At 56.2% G+C, this 14,851-nt stretch overlaps 2 protein-coding genes across 3 annotated transcripts; one reads left to right on the top strand and one right to left on the bottom strand.

Moving 5' to 3' along the window:
* The first annotated feature begins 833 nt into the window (after positions 1-833).
* On the top strand, positions 834-10,084 carry LOC138815303 (nucleophosmin). 2 transcript variants are annotated; one of them, XM_070004638.1, is made up of 10 exons: positions 834-975; positions 2,176-2,255; positions 2,549-2,668; positions 2,928-3,128; positions 3,246-3,310; positions 4,866-4,920; positions 5,151-5,234; positions 6,009-6,110; positions 7,914-7,988; positions 9,658-10,084. In XM_070004638.1, exons 1-10 carry the CDS (start codon positions 918-920, stop codon positions 9,694-9,696), a joined length of 879 nt encoding a protein of 292 aa, XP_069860739.1. In that variant the 5' UTR covers positions 834-917; the 3' UTR covers positions 9,697-10,084. The 2 variants fall into 2 exon arrangements, with proteins under 2 accessions (XP_069860739.1, XP_069860740.1); XM_070004639.1 differs by lacking the exons at positions 7,914-7,988; positions 9,658-10,084 and adding an exon at positions 6,849-7,165.
* A 2,423-nt stretch (positions 10,085-12,507) lies between these two features.
* LOC138815297 (collagen alpha-1(III) chain-like) lies at positions 12,508-14,622 on the bottom strand. Its single transcript, XM_070004628.1, has one exon. The coding sequence runs from the start codon at positions 14,620-14,622 to the stop codon at positions 12,508-12,510; it is 2,115 nt and encodes a 704-aa protein (XP_069860729.1).
* Between the last annotated feature and the right edge of the window lie 229 nt (positions 14,623-14,851).

Here is a 14,851-nt window from a genome sequence, read left to right as displayed (position 1 = left end):
TGGGCGCTGTCCTCAGCGAGCGCTACCTCCCTACCCCGAGCCGCTTCGGGGCTCCCGGCCTCCTGCCGGGGCTGGCTTTGAGCCGCGTTCTCGGGTCTCGGGCTCCGGACGGCTGGGCGGACAGGCGGGGGCCCCGCGTGCGCGTCTGCCCTCGCACGCTGCGCGCCGTGGGCGGCGTCACTTTGCCGGCCGGCCCGGGGGCGCGGACGAGGGGGGCGCGGACACCCCTCCGGCGCCCCACTGCGCACGCGCACGCGCCTCGCCCCGGCCCGGCGGGGGTCTCCGTGCCCAGGCCCCGCGGGCCCCGCCCGAGCTCGCGGGAGCGCAGCGCCGGCCTCGGGGCGGGCCGCGCCGATGCGGGGCGGGAGGCCGCTCCCGCGCCCTCGGCTCGGCGCCCGGCGGGGACGCGCGCGGGGCGGGCGCGGGCCTCGCACGCCCGAGGCCCCGGGTTCGGGTCCCCGGCGCCACACACGCAGAAAAGGCCGGCAGTGGGGCTGCGCTCAAGCGCCAGGACCAGCCAGACACAAAAGCCACGACAACGCCGGGGACAGCCCAGCCTAACCAGAAGGACGGCGCGGAGGAGCGCGCACGCGCGCGGACGCCCGGCCACACCCCCTCCGCCCGCGCGCGTGCGCAGTGCGAGCCCGCGAGGCACCTGGCGGTGGTGGGTGGAAGACGGCGAGGCGGGATGGGGCGGCGGGGTGGAAGTGCGCCTGCGCGGGAGTGCGGCCCGGCCGGAGAGTAGGATCCTCTCGAGCACGCGCGCGGGGGGCGGGGCTTGGCGAGCTCTCGCGAGATGGGCGCAGGCCTTATAAACGCGCAGGCGGCCCGCGTCCTTTCCTTGGCGTGATTCCGTCCTGCGTCTCCCCTCGGCCGCGGAGCCGCCCTCCTCCGTCCGCCCTCGCCGCGCGCCGCCCATGGAGGACTCGATGGACATGGACATGAGCCCGCTGCGGCCCCAGAACTACCTGTTCGGTACGCGGCCGGTGGCGGGGCGGCCGCCGCGGGCCTGGGCTCGGGGGTGGGGCCGGGCCTGCGGGCGCCGGGGAAACGGGGAGCCGGGGCCGGGCCTGCGGGCGCCGGGGAAACGGGGAGCCGGGGCCGGGCCTGCGGGCGCCGGGGAGCCGGGGCCGGGCCTGCGGGCGCCGGGGGAGCCGGGGCTGGGCCTGCGGGCGCCGGGGAGCCGGGGCCGGGCCTGCGGGCGCCGGGGAGCCGGGGCTGGGCCTGCGGGCGCCGGGGAGCCGGGGCTGGGCCTGCGGGCGCCGGGGAGCCGGGGAGCCGGGGCTGGGCCTAAAAGGCGCTAGGGAAACGGGGGGCCGGGGCCGGGCCTGCGGGCGCCGGGGGGCCGGGGCTGGGCCTGCGGGCGCCGGGGAAACGGGGAGCCGGGGCCGGGCCTGCGGGCGCCGGGGAGCCGGGGCTGGGCCTGCGGGCGCCGGGGAGCCGGGGCTGGGCCTAAAAGGCGCTAGGGAAACGGGGGGCCGGGGCCGGGGCTGCGGGCGCCGGGGAGCCGGGGCTGGGCCTGCGGGCGCCGGGGGGCCGGGGCTGGGCCTGCGGGCGCCGGGGAAACGGGGAGCCGGGGCCGGGCCTGCGGGCGCCGGGGAGCCGGGGCCGGGCCTGCAGGTACTGGAGGACCAAGGACGGGGCCTGAGAGGCCCGGGGGCCGGGAACTCGGAGCCGGGGGGTTGAGGCCGGGGCCTGCGACTGGGCCCGGGGGAGATCGGAGCCGGGGCCGGGGGGAGCCGGGGTGCTGGGGCCGGGCCTGCAGGCGCTGGAGGACCGAGGACGGGGCCTGGGGGGCCGGGAACTCGGGGAGCCGGGGACTTGAGTCCGGGGCCTGGCCCGCGGGCTCGGGGGCCGGGCGCGGCCGGGCCTGTCGGCGGCGCGGGGCCGAGGCCCGGGGAGGCCGCCGGGGAGGGGGCGGCGAGGGGCCCGCCGCGCCGACCACGTGGCCGCCACGTGGCCCGGTGGGGAAGGGGGTGTGGGCCGCACATCCGGGGCTCGCGCCCGGGCGCCGCGGTCCGTGCTCGGCGGGGCCCCGGCACCCGGGCCGCCCAGGGCCTTTGTCCCGGCGAGGCCCGCGCGGGGCCGCCCGGCTTCCGAGGACGAGGTAGAGAAAGGGGCCCGACGGGAGGCCGACCCGGGAGCGATTCTGGAGGAACTGCCCCTCTTTTACAGGTTGCGAGCTGAAGGCTGACAAAGATTACCACTTCAAGGTGGATAATGATGAAAACGAGCACCAGTTATCACTAAGAACGGTGAGTTCGAAGGGAAACGAGAACGCGGATAGTACTGACCACCGGGTGCCAGCTTTACCTATTCGTGCACTCCCGCCACACAATTTGACTAAGAGTAACTGTTGAACCCAGTCTGATTTTGTCAGTTGAACCATAGACCATAGCCTCTTGGGTCAGGTGATAACTGTTGGTTGTGTCTTTATAATGCATTTCTTCCAGTGATAACAATTAAAGTTCATACTTAGTACAAACTAGAATTTGGAGGGGTTACAAGACAGCTGGCATTGAACTAACCCTATTTTTTTGTTGTTCAGGTTAGTTTAGGGGCTGGTGCAAAAGATGAATTGCATATCGTTGAAGCAGAGGCAATGAATTATGAGGGAAGTCCAATTAAGGTTACACTGGCAACTTTGAAAATGTCTGTACAGCCAACGGTAAGACTGCTTAAACTTTGAAGTTTATGTTACTTTCAGCCTCCTAAGATTGGTACTGTTGAGGTTACACAAAGATGAGAAAGGGGCTCTCTTGGTCTTTGTTCCTGTGTTCCGACTTGCACTTCAGAACTTGGGGAACAGTCACATAGTTTCTGGTGTCTGATAGAGGTGGTAAATTGGTTCATGGGTTTGTTGAAGGTTTGCTGAGAAATGTTCATTTACAGCATTTTCACAACATTTAAGATTTTCTCCTCTTCAGGTGTCCCTTGGGGGCTTTGAAATCACACCGCCTGTGGTCCTGAGGCTGAAGTGTGGGTCAGGGCCCGTGCACATCAGCGGACAGCACTTAGTTGCTGTGGAGGAGGATGCAGAGTCGGAAGATGAAGAAGAGGAGGATGTAAAGCTGTTGAGCGTGTCTGGAAAGCGATCGGCCCCTGGAGGTGGTGGCAAGGTTCCACAGGTAGATGTGATTTTTACTGTTGTGGATTGTGTTCTAGCTAGCCTTTTTTTTTTTTTTTTTGCTTTGGTGACAAAGAGCAGCGCTCACTCACAAGAAGTATGTACTTGCTTTTATCAGAAAAAAGTAAAGCTTGCTGAGGAAGATGAGGACGAAGAGGATGAAGATGATGATGAGGAGGAGGAGTAAGTATAACAATCTTCAATCTTAGCATGCATTAAGTTGGAACTAATAGCCCCATCTCCTGGGCCTTAGGAGGTTTTTCTCAAGTAAGTGTCATATTTGTGTTCTTCAAGGCATAACCTTTTAGAAATGAAGGTCCAAATCTGGGGAGTGCAGCCATCAGTATGGGGCTTTCCAGTTCCTCTCAGCCACCACTCTTCCACTTGAGCATGCCTCCAGTGAACCCTCTCTAACTTGAGAGTCTTTGAAATTGTCCCCATGGAATGGCTTGACCTCACAGATTAGTCTCCAGAGTAGCTGGGATGACAGGCATGAGCCACTGGCCCCAACGTTCGATTTAGTGGTGCGGACAATGAATGGATGCCTGTGGAGGAACAGGTGTTACTGGGTTCAGTGGTGAGGTGGCTGCTGCCCATTAAAGCTGGCGGGCAAATGAGACAGGTAGTAAGTTGGGCACACGGTGCCTCAGTGTCAGCCCTTCCTTCATCTCTCATTCTTACACGTGGAAGGAAATTGACAATTAAACCAAAATCTTACAACTTAAACTAGAAAATTGAAGCTTTTTTTTTTTTTTTGGTCCAGTCGTGGGGCCTGAACACTGCCCTGGGCACTGTCCCTCAGCTCAAGGCTAGCACTCTACCACTTGAGCCACAGTGCCACTTCTGGCTTTTTTCTTTTTTTTTTGCTTATGTGGTGCTGAGGAATCGAAACCCAGGGCCTCGTGCATGCAAGGCAAAGGGAAATCTTTTATTTGTGTATTTACTTATTTATTTTTTGGGTTCGATCGTGGACCTGAACTCTAGGCCTGGGCGCTGTACCTCAGCTTTTCAGCTCAAGGCTCGGGCTCTACCACTTGAGCCACAGTGCCACTTTCCGGCTGTTTTTTTTTCTGCTTATGCGGTGCTGAGGTATCGAACCCAGGGCCTCATGCATGCAAGGCAAGCTCTCTACCACTGAGCCATCTTCCCAGCCCCAAGCTTTCCTTTTTTAATGCTTAGAAGTCTGCCATGGTCCTCTAAGTCTTAGGATAAAAATTTCCATTTGTGGGCTGGGAAGGTGGCTCAGTGGTAGAGCGCTTGCCTTGCATGCCTGAGGCCCTGGGTTCGATACCTCAGCACCGCATAAGCAGAAAAAAAAAACAGCCGGAAGTGGTGCTATGGCTCAAGTGGTAGGGCACTAGCCTTGAGCTGAAGAGCTGAGGGACAGTGCCCAGGCCCAGAGTTCAAGCCCCATGACCAGAGCCAAAAAAGTAGATAAAATTTTAAAAAAATTTAAAACACTATTGATCATCATGCTGCAATTAACATTTATAAAAAAAATTTCCATTTGTACTAGGGAAATCAGTTACCAGCTTAGTGGGCTCTGCTATTAAGGGAAATGGTATAGTGTATCAGCATGTTGTCCTCCTTGATCCTACATGAATTTGCATGTGTATTTAGCTCTGTCTGGTAGGTTGCACATCTGGCTTCAGCCACACAGTTGCTGCTTGTGCTGAGCATATGCACAGACATACCATCACTTATGCACTGCCAATATGATGTTTTATCTCATTTGTAGTGATGATGATGATTTTGATGACGAGGAAGCAGAAGAAAAAGTTCCAGTGAAGAAAGTGAGTAGATGTTGCAGGTTGTCAAAAGTGGCAGAAACGAATGTTACCATGTATGTACCTGGTGAAAACTGGCTCAGGAAATCTCACATCAGATACTAATTTCCTGAGAGCTTGAGACTGCTACAGTTGGCAAGTCCTTTACCCAGCATTTTGCCAGACGAATGCTTTGTTTTAGGTATGACACAGGGTTAACCTTGAGGAATTCAGATGACTAATCTCTTTAATTTCAGTCTATACGAGATACTCCAGCCAAAAACGCACAAAAATCAAACCAGAACGGAAAAGACTCAAAACCAGCGACACCAAGATCAAAAGTAAGTAGTAGCACATAAGTAAGAGACGGGCCTCAATGGGTTCTGGATACACCTGGCCTGTCTGAAATTTGGACATTTGGAGATCCTAGTAAATGACAGGGGAGGGCTTGGGTAGTGTACATACCTGTAGTTCTAGCTACTGTGGAGACCGTCAAAAAACAACGTAGACAGAAATAAAGCTATAGACTGGTATGGTTCAAGTCTCCAATGCCACAAAAAAGGTAAACTGCACTTGACTAAGCATTGGGGCTCACTACACACTTTGGCCAAGAGCCTGCTGGGAACCAAGCCCATAGAAGTGTTCCATACACAGGTTTGCTGTAAGGAATTACTTACTTACCTGACAGGATAATGGCTTTGTTTGGTGTTAGATTTATGAGCTGAAATTGACATTTAAAAATTAAACTACAAAAGAGGAATCTGTTAATTCTCCTAAGTGATTTTGTGTTGTGAGTGTTTAGCTAGTTTGAATTTCCTCTGAGCACTGTACTGAGGTTTTTTGCTAAAGCTTAACCCTCTGTCAAGGAAGCATAGCTCTACTGTTCAGTGGTTAATGAGAGAACTCTCACTGGCTTTTCTGGCCCAGACCACTTACTATATCCTCAGGCAGCCTCTGAGCAACTAGGATTATAGATGTGAGCCATAGGTGGCCTGCTAAGAAATGATTTTTAGAAACATGTACAGCATAATTAGCCTATGGTTATAGTAGTTTAAGAATTCCAGTTGAAGAGCTATATGTTAATACACTCATAGCAATCTTTAATTTTTTTCCAGGGTCAAGAATCCTTCAAAAAACAGGAAAAAACTCCTAAAACACCGAAAGGACCTAGTTCAGTAGAAGACATTAAAGCAAAAATGCAAGCAAGTATAGAAAAAGTGAGTAAAATATTTAGCTACGTCTTTTTCCATTTCAGATTGAGTCTCTGGCAACTTGGATGAATTGTTGTCTTTGCCCTTTTGGTGGTATGTGGCTTTTTTCCGAGTGGATTGCAAAAATTAACTAGTTAATTTGCAATCTTGTGTGATACCTTTCCATTAGAAAGTACCAGCACATCACAAGTTAGAGATAAAATGGAGCTCTACCTGTTCTGATGCCCCAGCAGCACCAGCAGGGGGCGCATGAGTCTTCAGTAGCTGAGCCCTGAGTGCTGTTACATAGTTGCTTGGTAGACTAAACAGAATGGTTATGTTTGCTTTTCATAACCCACCGGATCCCCAGGTCAGTCCTGGGGCCGCACCTTGGATTTGTGTGTGGCTTACCAGGCTTACATCTAGTCTCCTTTTGTCTTCGATGTACAAGGAGGCTTCAGCTTTCGTCCTGCATTTACTCCTGGGGACTAAAACTCCTGAGCGATGGACTTGCACGAATAGAGCCGTGAATGTACTGCCTTGATATCACCCTCTAGGGTGAGGACAGGCCGCTGCCACGCAGGCTCTGGCCTGTGCAGTGAGGAGTGCGTTAGGAACCTAGTACTGCAGTGCCTTGCTCTGCTGCCATCGCTGTAAACTTGCTTTCCTAATATCACTGATTTGTTTTTGCCCCTTGCATACAGTGCTAAAATGATGCCCCTCCCCCAGTTTTAATGTGGTCCTGTCTCCTTGGTTTGATTGCAGGCACTTTGAACAGCCCTGGGCACTACTGGTAAATTAAAGCCCAAAGATGGGGAAAGAGGAAAAGGAGAAACAGATAGAGTCCATACTGACTATCATCAACAATCCAGACTGAAGTCTTCTATCTTAATCTCAATCCCCTTTCCTGATTTGCCACCCATACCCCCTCCAGGCTGGAAGCAATCTTGGTTTCCTAACGCACTCTTGGTGCGGCTGCTGTGATTGAGTAATCCTGCTTTCTTTTGTGCATGTGCTCCATCAATTTGACCATGCCTTAGTCCACTTTGTATCCCGTAGCTGCTCAATAAATATTTGAATGAATCAAATAAGGATGTATGTGGCACTAATTTTCAAATGGAGACTGTAGTGAGGTTTGTTTTCTAGGCATTTTCTGTGATAGAGGCAAAATAGTATAGCTGCTTCTGGCATGTGGAAGGCATCTCAGATGCATGAAAGATACCAAGGGCAAAAAGAAATTAATACTTGTTTAAGCAGGGAAAGAGATGTTCAGTACGCCAAATTAAAAATCCACAGTAGTGATGGGTATATTTTAAGGTGTGTGTAATAATTGTGTAACGTCTTAAATTTGGTGACAAACTCTTGGGTATTTATGATGTGTTTCTTTAAGAGATTAGTTCCTGTCAGTCTTTGCCCTGTTCAGCATTATAGCCCCAAACTGGTATTTGTAATTAGTGTCTGCTGGTATAGCTAAAGGTTGCTCTGTTGGCAAAGCATGGATCTCAGAAGGGAAGCCTATGTTGCTTTGAATCTGATTCTGGATGGTAGAGTAGCGAGGAGCTGACTTGTTACCTACTGAGGTTTGCATGCCTGCTCTTAAATTGTTTGACAGTGCAAAATTGAACCTCACAGCAAAACTTAGGAACACCGTGGCTTTAGTGTGCTATCCAAATATGTGTTTTGGGTTCACAATGACACTGAGTAGTTTTTTAAAGCGAATTGGTGGGAACCGGTCCATGTATTAAATAGCATGTAAATCTTGAAGGAATTGTGTTTTTGTTTTGTTTTTGTTTTTTTTGCTTACCCTTAATTTTTTTCCCCCCTCAATAGGGTGGTTCTCTCCCCAAAGTGGAGGCCAAGTTCATCAATTACGTCAAGAATTGCTTCCGGATGACTGACCAGGAGGTAACTGACTGATTTTTCTGGGATATGACCAAATAAAAATCTCTTATGATTTATTATTTTCTCTTAGTCTCTCAAGTTGTTGGCTTCTTTTAAAAGGTTCCTAACCACAGACAATACTTAATATGTGGAAACTCTTTAAGAATTTAGTTGGCAGAGGCTGAAAAGATAGCTTTTTTAGTACATTTTTTCCTAGCTTTTATAAAGTATCTCTTGGTTACTGGGCTTGGCTTTTCTTTTTGGGTACTACTTTGGCTGGGGGAAGTAGAGCTGTGGTTTTTCCTTGCCGCTCCTTTCGGGCTGCTTTTGGCGGCCTGTGTTTTTGCTTTTTGGAGCGGATAGAGAAGACTACAGAAGGTGGACTGGGAAAACGCTTGGCTGAAATCAGCCTGAAGGGTTTGTGTCAAGGGGGCATTTGGCTTACTGTCTTTTAGCTTGAGTTCAGTATTGATTCTGTAGATCTTAGAATTTTTGTTAGGCCATACCCAGACCCACTGTCTTCCACAGGCCAGATGAGTCCTCTGCCATTACTTCCTCTTCTAGACTAAGGATTCTGGCTCTGCCTATAGTTTTTCTTTTTCAGTTGGATTGTTGCAGCAGCATTTTACATGAGCATTAGTTGGATGTTTCAGTTTCTAAGCTTAGAATCCATTGAAGGATATATGGCTGTGGGAGGTTGTAATGTTACCAAATGTAATTCTTGGTTTTCTGCTATTTGTGTGTAGTGATTTGTAAACTACGCAGGCTCTTCTGTAATCGCGTTGTAGAGTTCTTTAGTATTAAAGCTGGTAGAAATCCCAATTGTATGTATTAGCAGCTAAGCACACATTAGAGGTGGGTATATGTCTTCAGCTTAGCAAGGAAAGCATCCCTGGCTTGGGGGCGGAATCAGTCAGGTCTGTGATAGGAAGTATTCTGTCCATGTCTGAATGAACACAGCAGTGTGTACTGCTTGTGGCTGAGAAAGGGGCCTTTTAAACACTGCCTAGGCTGGCCTCCAAATAGGACTACAGGCATATGACCACAGTACCTGGCTTGTTTGGGGGGTGTGCAGATCTAAAGAGCAGCAGGCAGTGTCCATTGTGTCAAGATTGTCACTGACAAAAGTATCAAGAGACATTTATTCCAAGTGGGGAAAAAGCCTGATGCTGTGAGGTAGAATTTCATTTTTTGAGAAGTTTGATACAGTAAATATTCACCCCTGGTCAAAAAGGAAGTAATACTGTTGACCAATCATTAGTCATTATGAAATATAGGTGAGAAGGGTCTTAGTGAAAGGTACGTAGGAGCTTGGATCACCTTGACAGGGTAGTTGGCAGAGTGAGTTAATGCTGGGCAAGGAATGAAGTCAGGAGGGTCACCAGGGTGGTAGAGGCCTCCACCTGCCACCTGCTGCAAGCGGGATAATTCAGCTGTTCAGGTCCAGAGCAACTGGGAATGCAGGTGGGGTTATTTAGGTCAGCTACTTTGACTCTTGACCCTGAAGCTGGGTACTGCCTGCGATTAAACAGTATTGGCCAGGTATTCATCTTTGACTCCCTTGACTGATGGTTCCTACGTTTCATTATCCTGTAACTCCTTTTATAAAGTACCTTATCAGGAGTGGTAGTAGGGAGGCTTTATGGTCTGTGAAATAATGCTTCTTAACCTCCTTTTTTTCTTTTGTCTTCAGGCTATTCAAGATCTCTGGCAATGGAGGAAGTCTCTTTAAGAAAGTACTTTGAACAGTTTGTTGAAATTTTCCGTCTCATTTCATTTCTGTAAGAGTTGATATCTGGCTGTCCTTTTTATAATGCAAAGTGAGAACTTTCCCTACTGTGTTTGATAAATGTTGTTCAGACTCCCGCTGCCAAGAACCTGTTGTCCAAAATGCCTGTTTAGTTTTTAAAGACGGAGCTCCACCCTGTGCTTGGACTTAAGTATGTGTGGAATGCTATGGTGGGCCTAGTAGAAGTGACGGTCAGATGTGAAGATGGTGGGGTACAAAATATACATGGGAAATAAACTCAGTATTTTAATAAAGTAGCACTGTTTCCTTGTATTTAACCATTAAGCTGTGCTTTATCAGAAATAAACTTGCATGGTAAAATGACATCCTACCCTGAGAATCTCTGCCTCATGTAGTGGCAATTAGGGCTACGCAGATGTTTCCAGATACGAAGCTCCACCTCTCCTAGAAGGGAGACTGGCTGGAGTAGCCTGGCTTCTGAGGACAACAGGAGTGACTGCTTCCTTACATATGACCTGCGAAGGGGGGGTTATGTCCAATAAAGATAAAACAATGGTGGTTGGATCGCAGGCAGAGTCTGATCTCCAAGGTGGACACTTTGGGGAATCTCAGTGTGCACCCTCTGGCCTTCCTTAGACTCCTCCAAGGAGCCGTGGTGCTTGTTCTCTGCATATCTTTTATGAGTCAGGTAGTTAGTGCATTTCCTTTGGTACAGTCTTCCGTTCCCTCATTGTAGTCCTTTCCATCTCCACCCACGAGTTTTATAGTTCCATCAAGGCTGAGTGAGCACCGCTGCACTTTGTTTAACCCCCTCCTTTTCCAGGAAGGCAATCATTAAAAGCTAGAAATGAAGAGGGAAAGATTCCTTGTTCCTTTAAGTTTCAGTATGTATGTTTGGTACTTAGCGTTGTGCCCTTGTGTTTTTCCTAAGTATCCTCTCTGGCTGTATCCAGAATCCTGTATATCCTAGTGCATCCAGCATGCTGTTCATATTTCCGGGCTTGGCTTACCTCAACATGGTTCTGGGTCCATCCACTTCCTTGCAGATGGCCGTGTACAAGTACAGCACAAATAAGTACATATGGGCTTCCTTGGCTTTTGGCTAGTGCAACAGTGAACACAGATGTGCAGGTGTTCTTAGATCCTGGCTCATGTTCAAGGTAGATGCCCGCCAGTGGTATGGCTGGGTCATAGCCAAAGCTTTCTAAAAATACCAAAGTGGAGCTGTGGCTCAAGTGCTGTACCTCCAACAATGGGCAAACATCTTTCCTTGAGGGTGAGGTCTTAGTGTCCCCGGTACTGCTGGCACATGCGTGGCACAGGCCGCAAGGGGGCGGTGTTGTTAGTGGAGAGCTTGCTTGCGGACCAGGCTTTGGTCAGACTGCTGGGGGAGCAGGGTCAGAAGCTTTTCCTTACAGTGAAGGAAATCCCCTGCACTCAGCATCTTGGACCTTCAGCCCAGGTTGTGCCAATGCCCCAAAGTTTATATTGGTTTATCACAAGACTAGTTTTGGCTTAACACCAGCTTCAGCGAACGTGTGAGTAGTTAACTGTTGTAGACCACCTTGAGCTTTGTGAAGTTGCAGGGGGGAAAAAAAGGCCGTTCTGGGTTCTAGACATAAGTTAAATTCATTCCCTTGTATTAGTTCTTGACCCAAAACATTGCCCTGACTCATGGATGTGAAAGTAGAAATACTACATTCTGAAGCTGGTTTTGTACAGTACTGGGGCTTGAGCTCCTTAGCTTTATTAAAGGCCGCTGCTCCTTCCAGCGTGTTGCTGGTTAATGGGAGAAAGGACATGGACTTTCCCTTTAAGTAGCTAAGCTTACAGGTACGGGCTGCCTTGGATCTGCCCCTCAGGCTCAGGGACCAGCCCTTGGAGGCTGTGTTGTGTCACTGGCTTGCAGAATCAAGTCTTCAGATGCACGTCAGATGGTTTTCTCACATTGAAGGGTAGGCAGAAGAGAAATGACAATGCACTCTGTGTCCCCAAGTTCTAGGGATGTTGGTAAGCCAAGTAGTTAAGACCCTGCAGGGCTTGCATTTCCTTAGCTGTTGAAGCATTGTCTTCTGCCAGAACTGGCCTATCTAGAGCTGACTTCCAACACTTCAGAGAGCAAGCCAGTGACCTCGGCCATGCTAGTGCACAAGACTAAGTAACTGCAGCTAAACCCTTAGTTTCAAACGAGTAGTGGCAGGTAAGGGTCAGTGGGAAGGATCACAGACCTGTCTGGTTGCCCTTAGGCAAGACAGTACCCGTGGCTGGAGGTGGGAAGCTGGCCTCGGGTGTGTTCAAACGGTTTTGCCAAAGCTGGAGTGCACACACTTGAGATGCTGGCAGTAAACAGCATGTAGCTGGCTGGGCCCTGGTGGATCATACCACACCTGTAATCCTAGCTGCTCAGGAGGCTGAGATCCGCAGACCCATGCCGTTCCAGAGCAGCGCAGGCGGGAAGGAGGGGGAGCTGCGGGTCAGAGTGGTAGAGCACTAGCCTTGAGCTTCAAGAGACAGGGCCCTTGCCCTGCTTTCAAGCTCATGACCAACACCGAAGAAAGTATGTATCTGGGCTCTGCTACCCTAGACTTGAACCCTAGCCATCCAGGAGGCTGGCTGGAGGGCTGGAGTCGGGCATCCTGGGCAGAAGAGTCAGACCCCATCTGGCCTTGTAGCCAGCGGGTGGCAGCCCAGCCAGCAGATGAGAGCGAGGCCCTGACTTCAGACTCCAGAGCTGAAGAAAGGCCAGGGGACACGGTGGGCCCTGTCCATCCCCCCCCCCTGGTCAGCAGCTTTTCACCAGACTGGTCTGGCCATCAGAAGGTCTGCCCGGTAAATCCGGCCCAGCACCTGGGTGCTCGGCAAAAAGCTATTCACCTTGAGAGGTTCCACTGCCCGGGGTCGGGTCCTGGGGTAGGTGGGGACCCCAAGTCTGCCATCGGAGCCGGTCTCGGCTTCCTCCCCGCCGCGACCTCTGTGGCTTAGCCCCGGTCCGGAGCGGAGCTGGCCAGGCTGGCCGCGCCCGGGCCAAGGGCAGGGTCTACCCCGGTGGCGTTGAAGGGCTGGAGGGCAGGGTGAGGGGCGGTGAGCGGCTCCCTGTCCTGGGAACCCGGAGTCCTCCCCGGGGAACTGGAGTCCTCCAGGGAACCCGCAGCCTTCTCGGTGCGGGCGGAGGAGGGCGAAGAGGGCCGGCCAGTCGCTGACCAGACCGAGCCCAGTTGCGATCCCCGAGGGCCGGGGCGGGGCGCGAGGCGCGGGGCCGGGGCGCGGGAGGGCCAGGGCGGGGCGTAGGGCGCAGGGGGCCAGGGCGGGGACCAGGGCACGGAGCCGGGGCGCAGAGCGCGGGCCCGGGCGCAGGGCTGGGTCGCGGGGACGGGGGCGCGGGGACCAGGGCACGGAGCCGCAGAGCGCGGGCCGTGGCGCAGGGTCCGGGCGCAGGGCTGGGGCGCGGGGACCGGGGCGCGGGGGCCAGGGCGGGGCGGGGTGGGGCGCGGGGACCAGGGCACGGAGCCTGGGCGCAGAGCGCGGGTGCCGGGGCGCGGGGCAGGAGCAATGGGGCGCGGAGAGCGGGGCGCACGGCGGGGCGCACGGCGGGGTCCGCGCCCTGGGCCAGGGCGGGGTCCGGGCCGCCTCTGCAGCCCCTAGGTGGCGGCCGCGCGCTGCCGGAGCCGGTTCTCCTGCCGAGGAGCGGGGCGGGATCCCGCGGGGCCGAGGAGAAACGCCCCGGGGACGGAGGAGGAGACGGCGCACCGCACCGCACCGCACAGCGCCGCGGCCCCGCGGGAAGCCACAAGCTTGCGTGGACTCGGGGCGGGTGGAGCTCCTTGGGGTCGAGCCCGACTCCTCGGGCGCCGTCCCGCACCCTGCTCTGACCTGATCCGCATCTCCAACCCCTCCAACCCAAAGCACCCGTCCGCTCCGCTCCGCTCCTGGTTCCCCGCGCCGGCCGGGGTGCGTGCGAATGCACTCAGCCAAGGTGTGCGAAGGGCGCGCCCTGCCCGGCCCCCGCGCCCTGCCCGGCCCCCGCGCCCTGCCCGGCCCCGCGCCCTGCCCGGCCCCCGCGCCCTGCCCGGCCCCGCGCCCTGCCCGGCCCCCGCGCCCTGCCCGGTCCCCGCGCCCGGTCCCCGCGCCCTGCCCGGCCCCCGCGCCCCGGTCCCCGCGCCCTGCCCGGCCCCCGCGCCCTGCCCGGTCCCCGCGCCCGGCCCCGCGCCCTGCCCGGTCCCCGCGCCCGGTCCCCGCGCCCTGCCCGGCCCCCGCGCCCCGGTCCCCGCGCCCTGCCCGGCCCCCGCGCCCGGCCCCCGCGCCCCACCCGTCTGCCCTGCGGCGCGGCGCGGCGCGGTTCGGACTCCGACGGCTCCCAGCGCGGGCGGCCCCGCAGCTCTGGCCCTCGGAGCGGCCGCCCGGCCCGGAGCCCCGCAGCCGCCTTTGATGTGGGCGCGGCGCACCGGGGCGAGCGCGGAGCCCAGCGCCCGGCCGGCCGCGCCCCGAGGGGGGGCCCGGCCGCATCCCCATTGTGCGCCCGGCCCGGGCCCGCCCCCGGCCCCCGCCCCCCGCCGCCCGCGCGTAGAAAACGCCCCGGCCGCCGCCGGCGGAGGAGGCGGCGATGCGCACGGCCGGGGAGACTCGGAGGAGGAGACATGAGCCGCAGGGCGCCCGGACGGAGCGGCCGTGACGCGTCCGCGCTGCCCCCGCGCGCCCCGGCCCCGGCCCCGGCCCCGGAGCGCTGACCCCGCCGTGCGCCCGGGCCCCGGAGCGCGGACCCCGCCGGGCGGCCCCGGCCCCGGCCCCGGACTGAGCCGACGGCCGGCCTCCCGCAGACGCCCGGACGGCGCGCGCGCGCCCCCGCCCCGGCCCCGGCCCCGGCCCCGGCCGGGCGCCCGCAGCCCCCGCGCCGGCCCCGAGGGCGCCCATGCTGCAGGGCGCGCCGCGGGCCGCCCCGGAGCAGCAGCAGCAGCCGGCCCGGCGGCGGCGGCGGCGGCGGCGGCGGCGCCCGGCCCCGGCCGCGCGGAGAGGACATGTGCAGGCTCGGCTAGCAGCCGCCGCGCCCGCGCCCGCCCGCGCCCCGCCATGCGTCCCGCGCCCTCCGCCTGCTCCGGCCTGTAAGCGCGCGCCCCCCGCCCGCCCGCCCGCCCGGCCCCGG

This window comes from Dipodomys merriami, unplaced genomic scaffold (assembly GCF_024711535.1).
Source record: "Dipodomys merriami isolate MVZ:Mamm:240054 unplaced genomic scaffold, mDipMer1.0.p SCAF_636, whole genome shotgun sequence".
NCBI lineage: Eukaryota > Metazoa > Chordata > Mammalia > Rodentia > Heteromyidae > Dipodomys > Dipodomys merriami.
The sequence above is the reverse complement of the archived record's forward strand: the minus strand, read 5'-3'. Positions and strand labels throughout refer to the sequence as shown.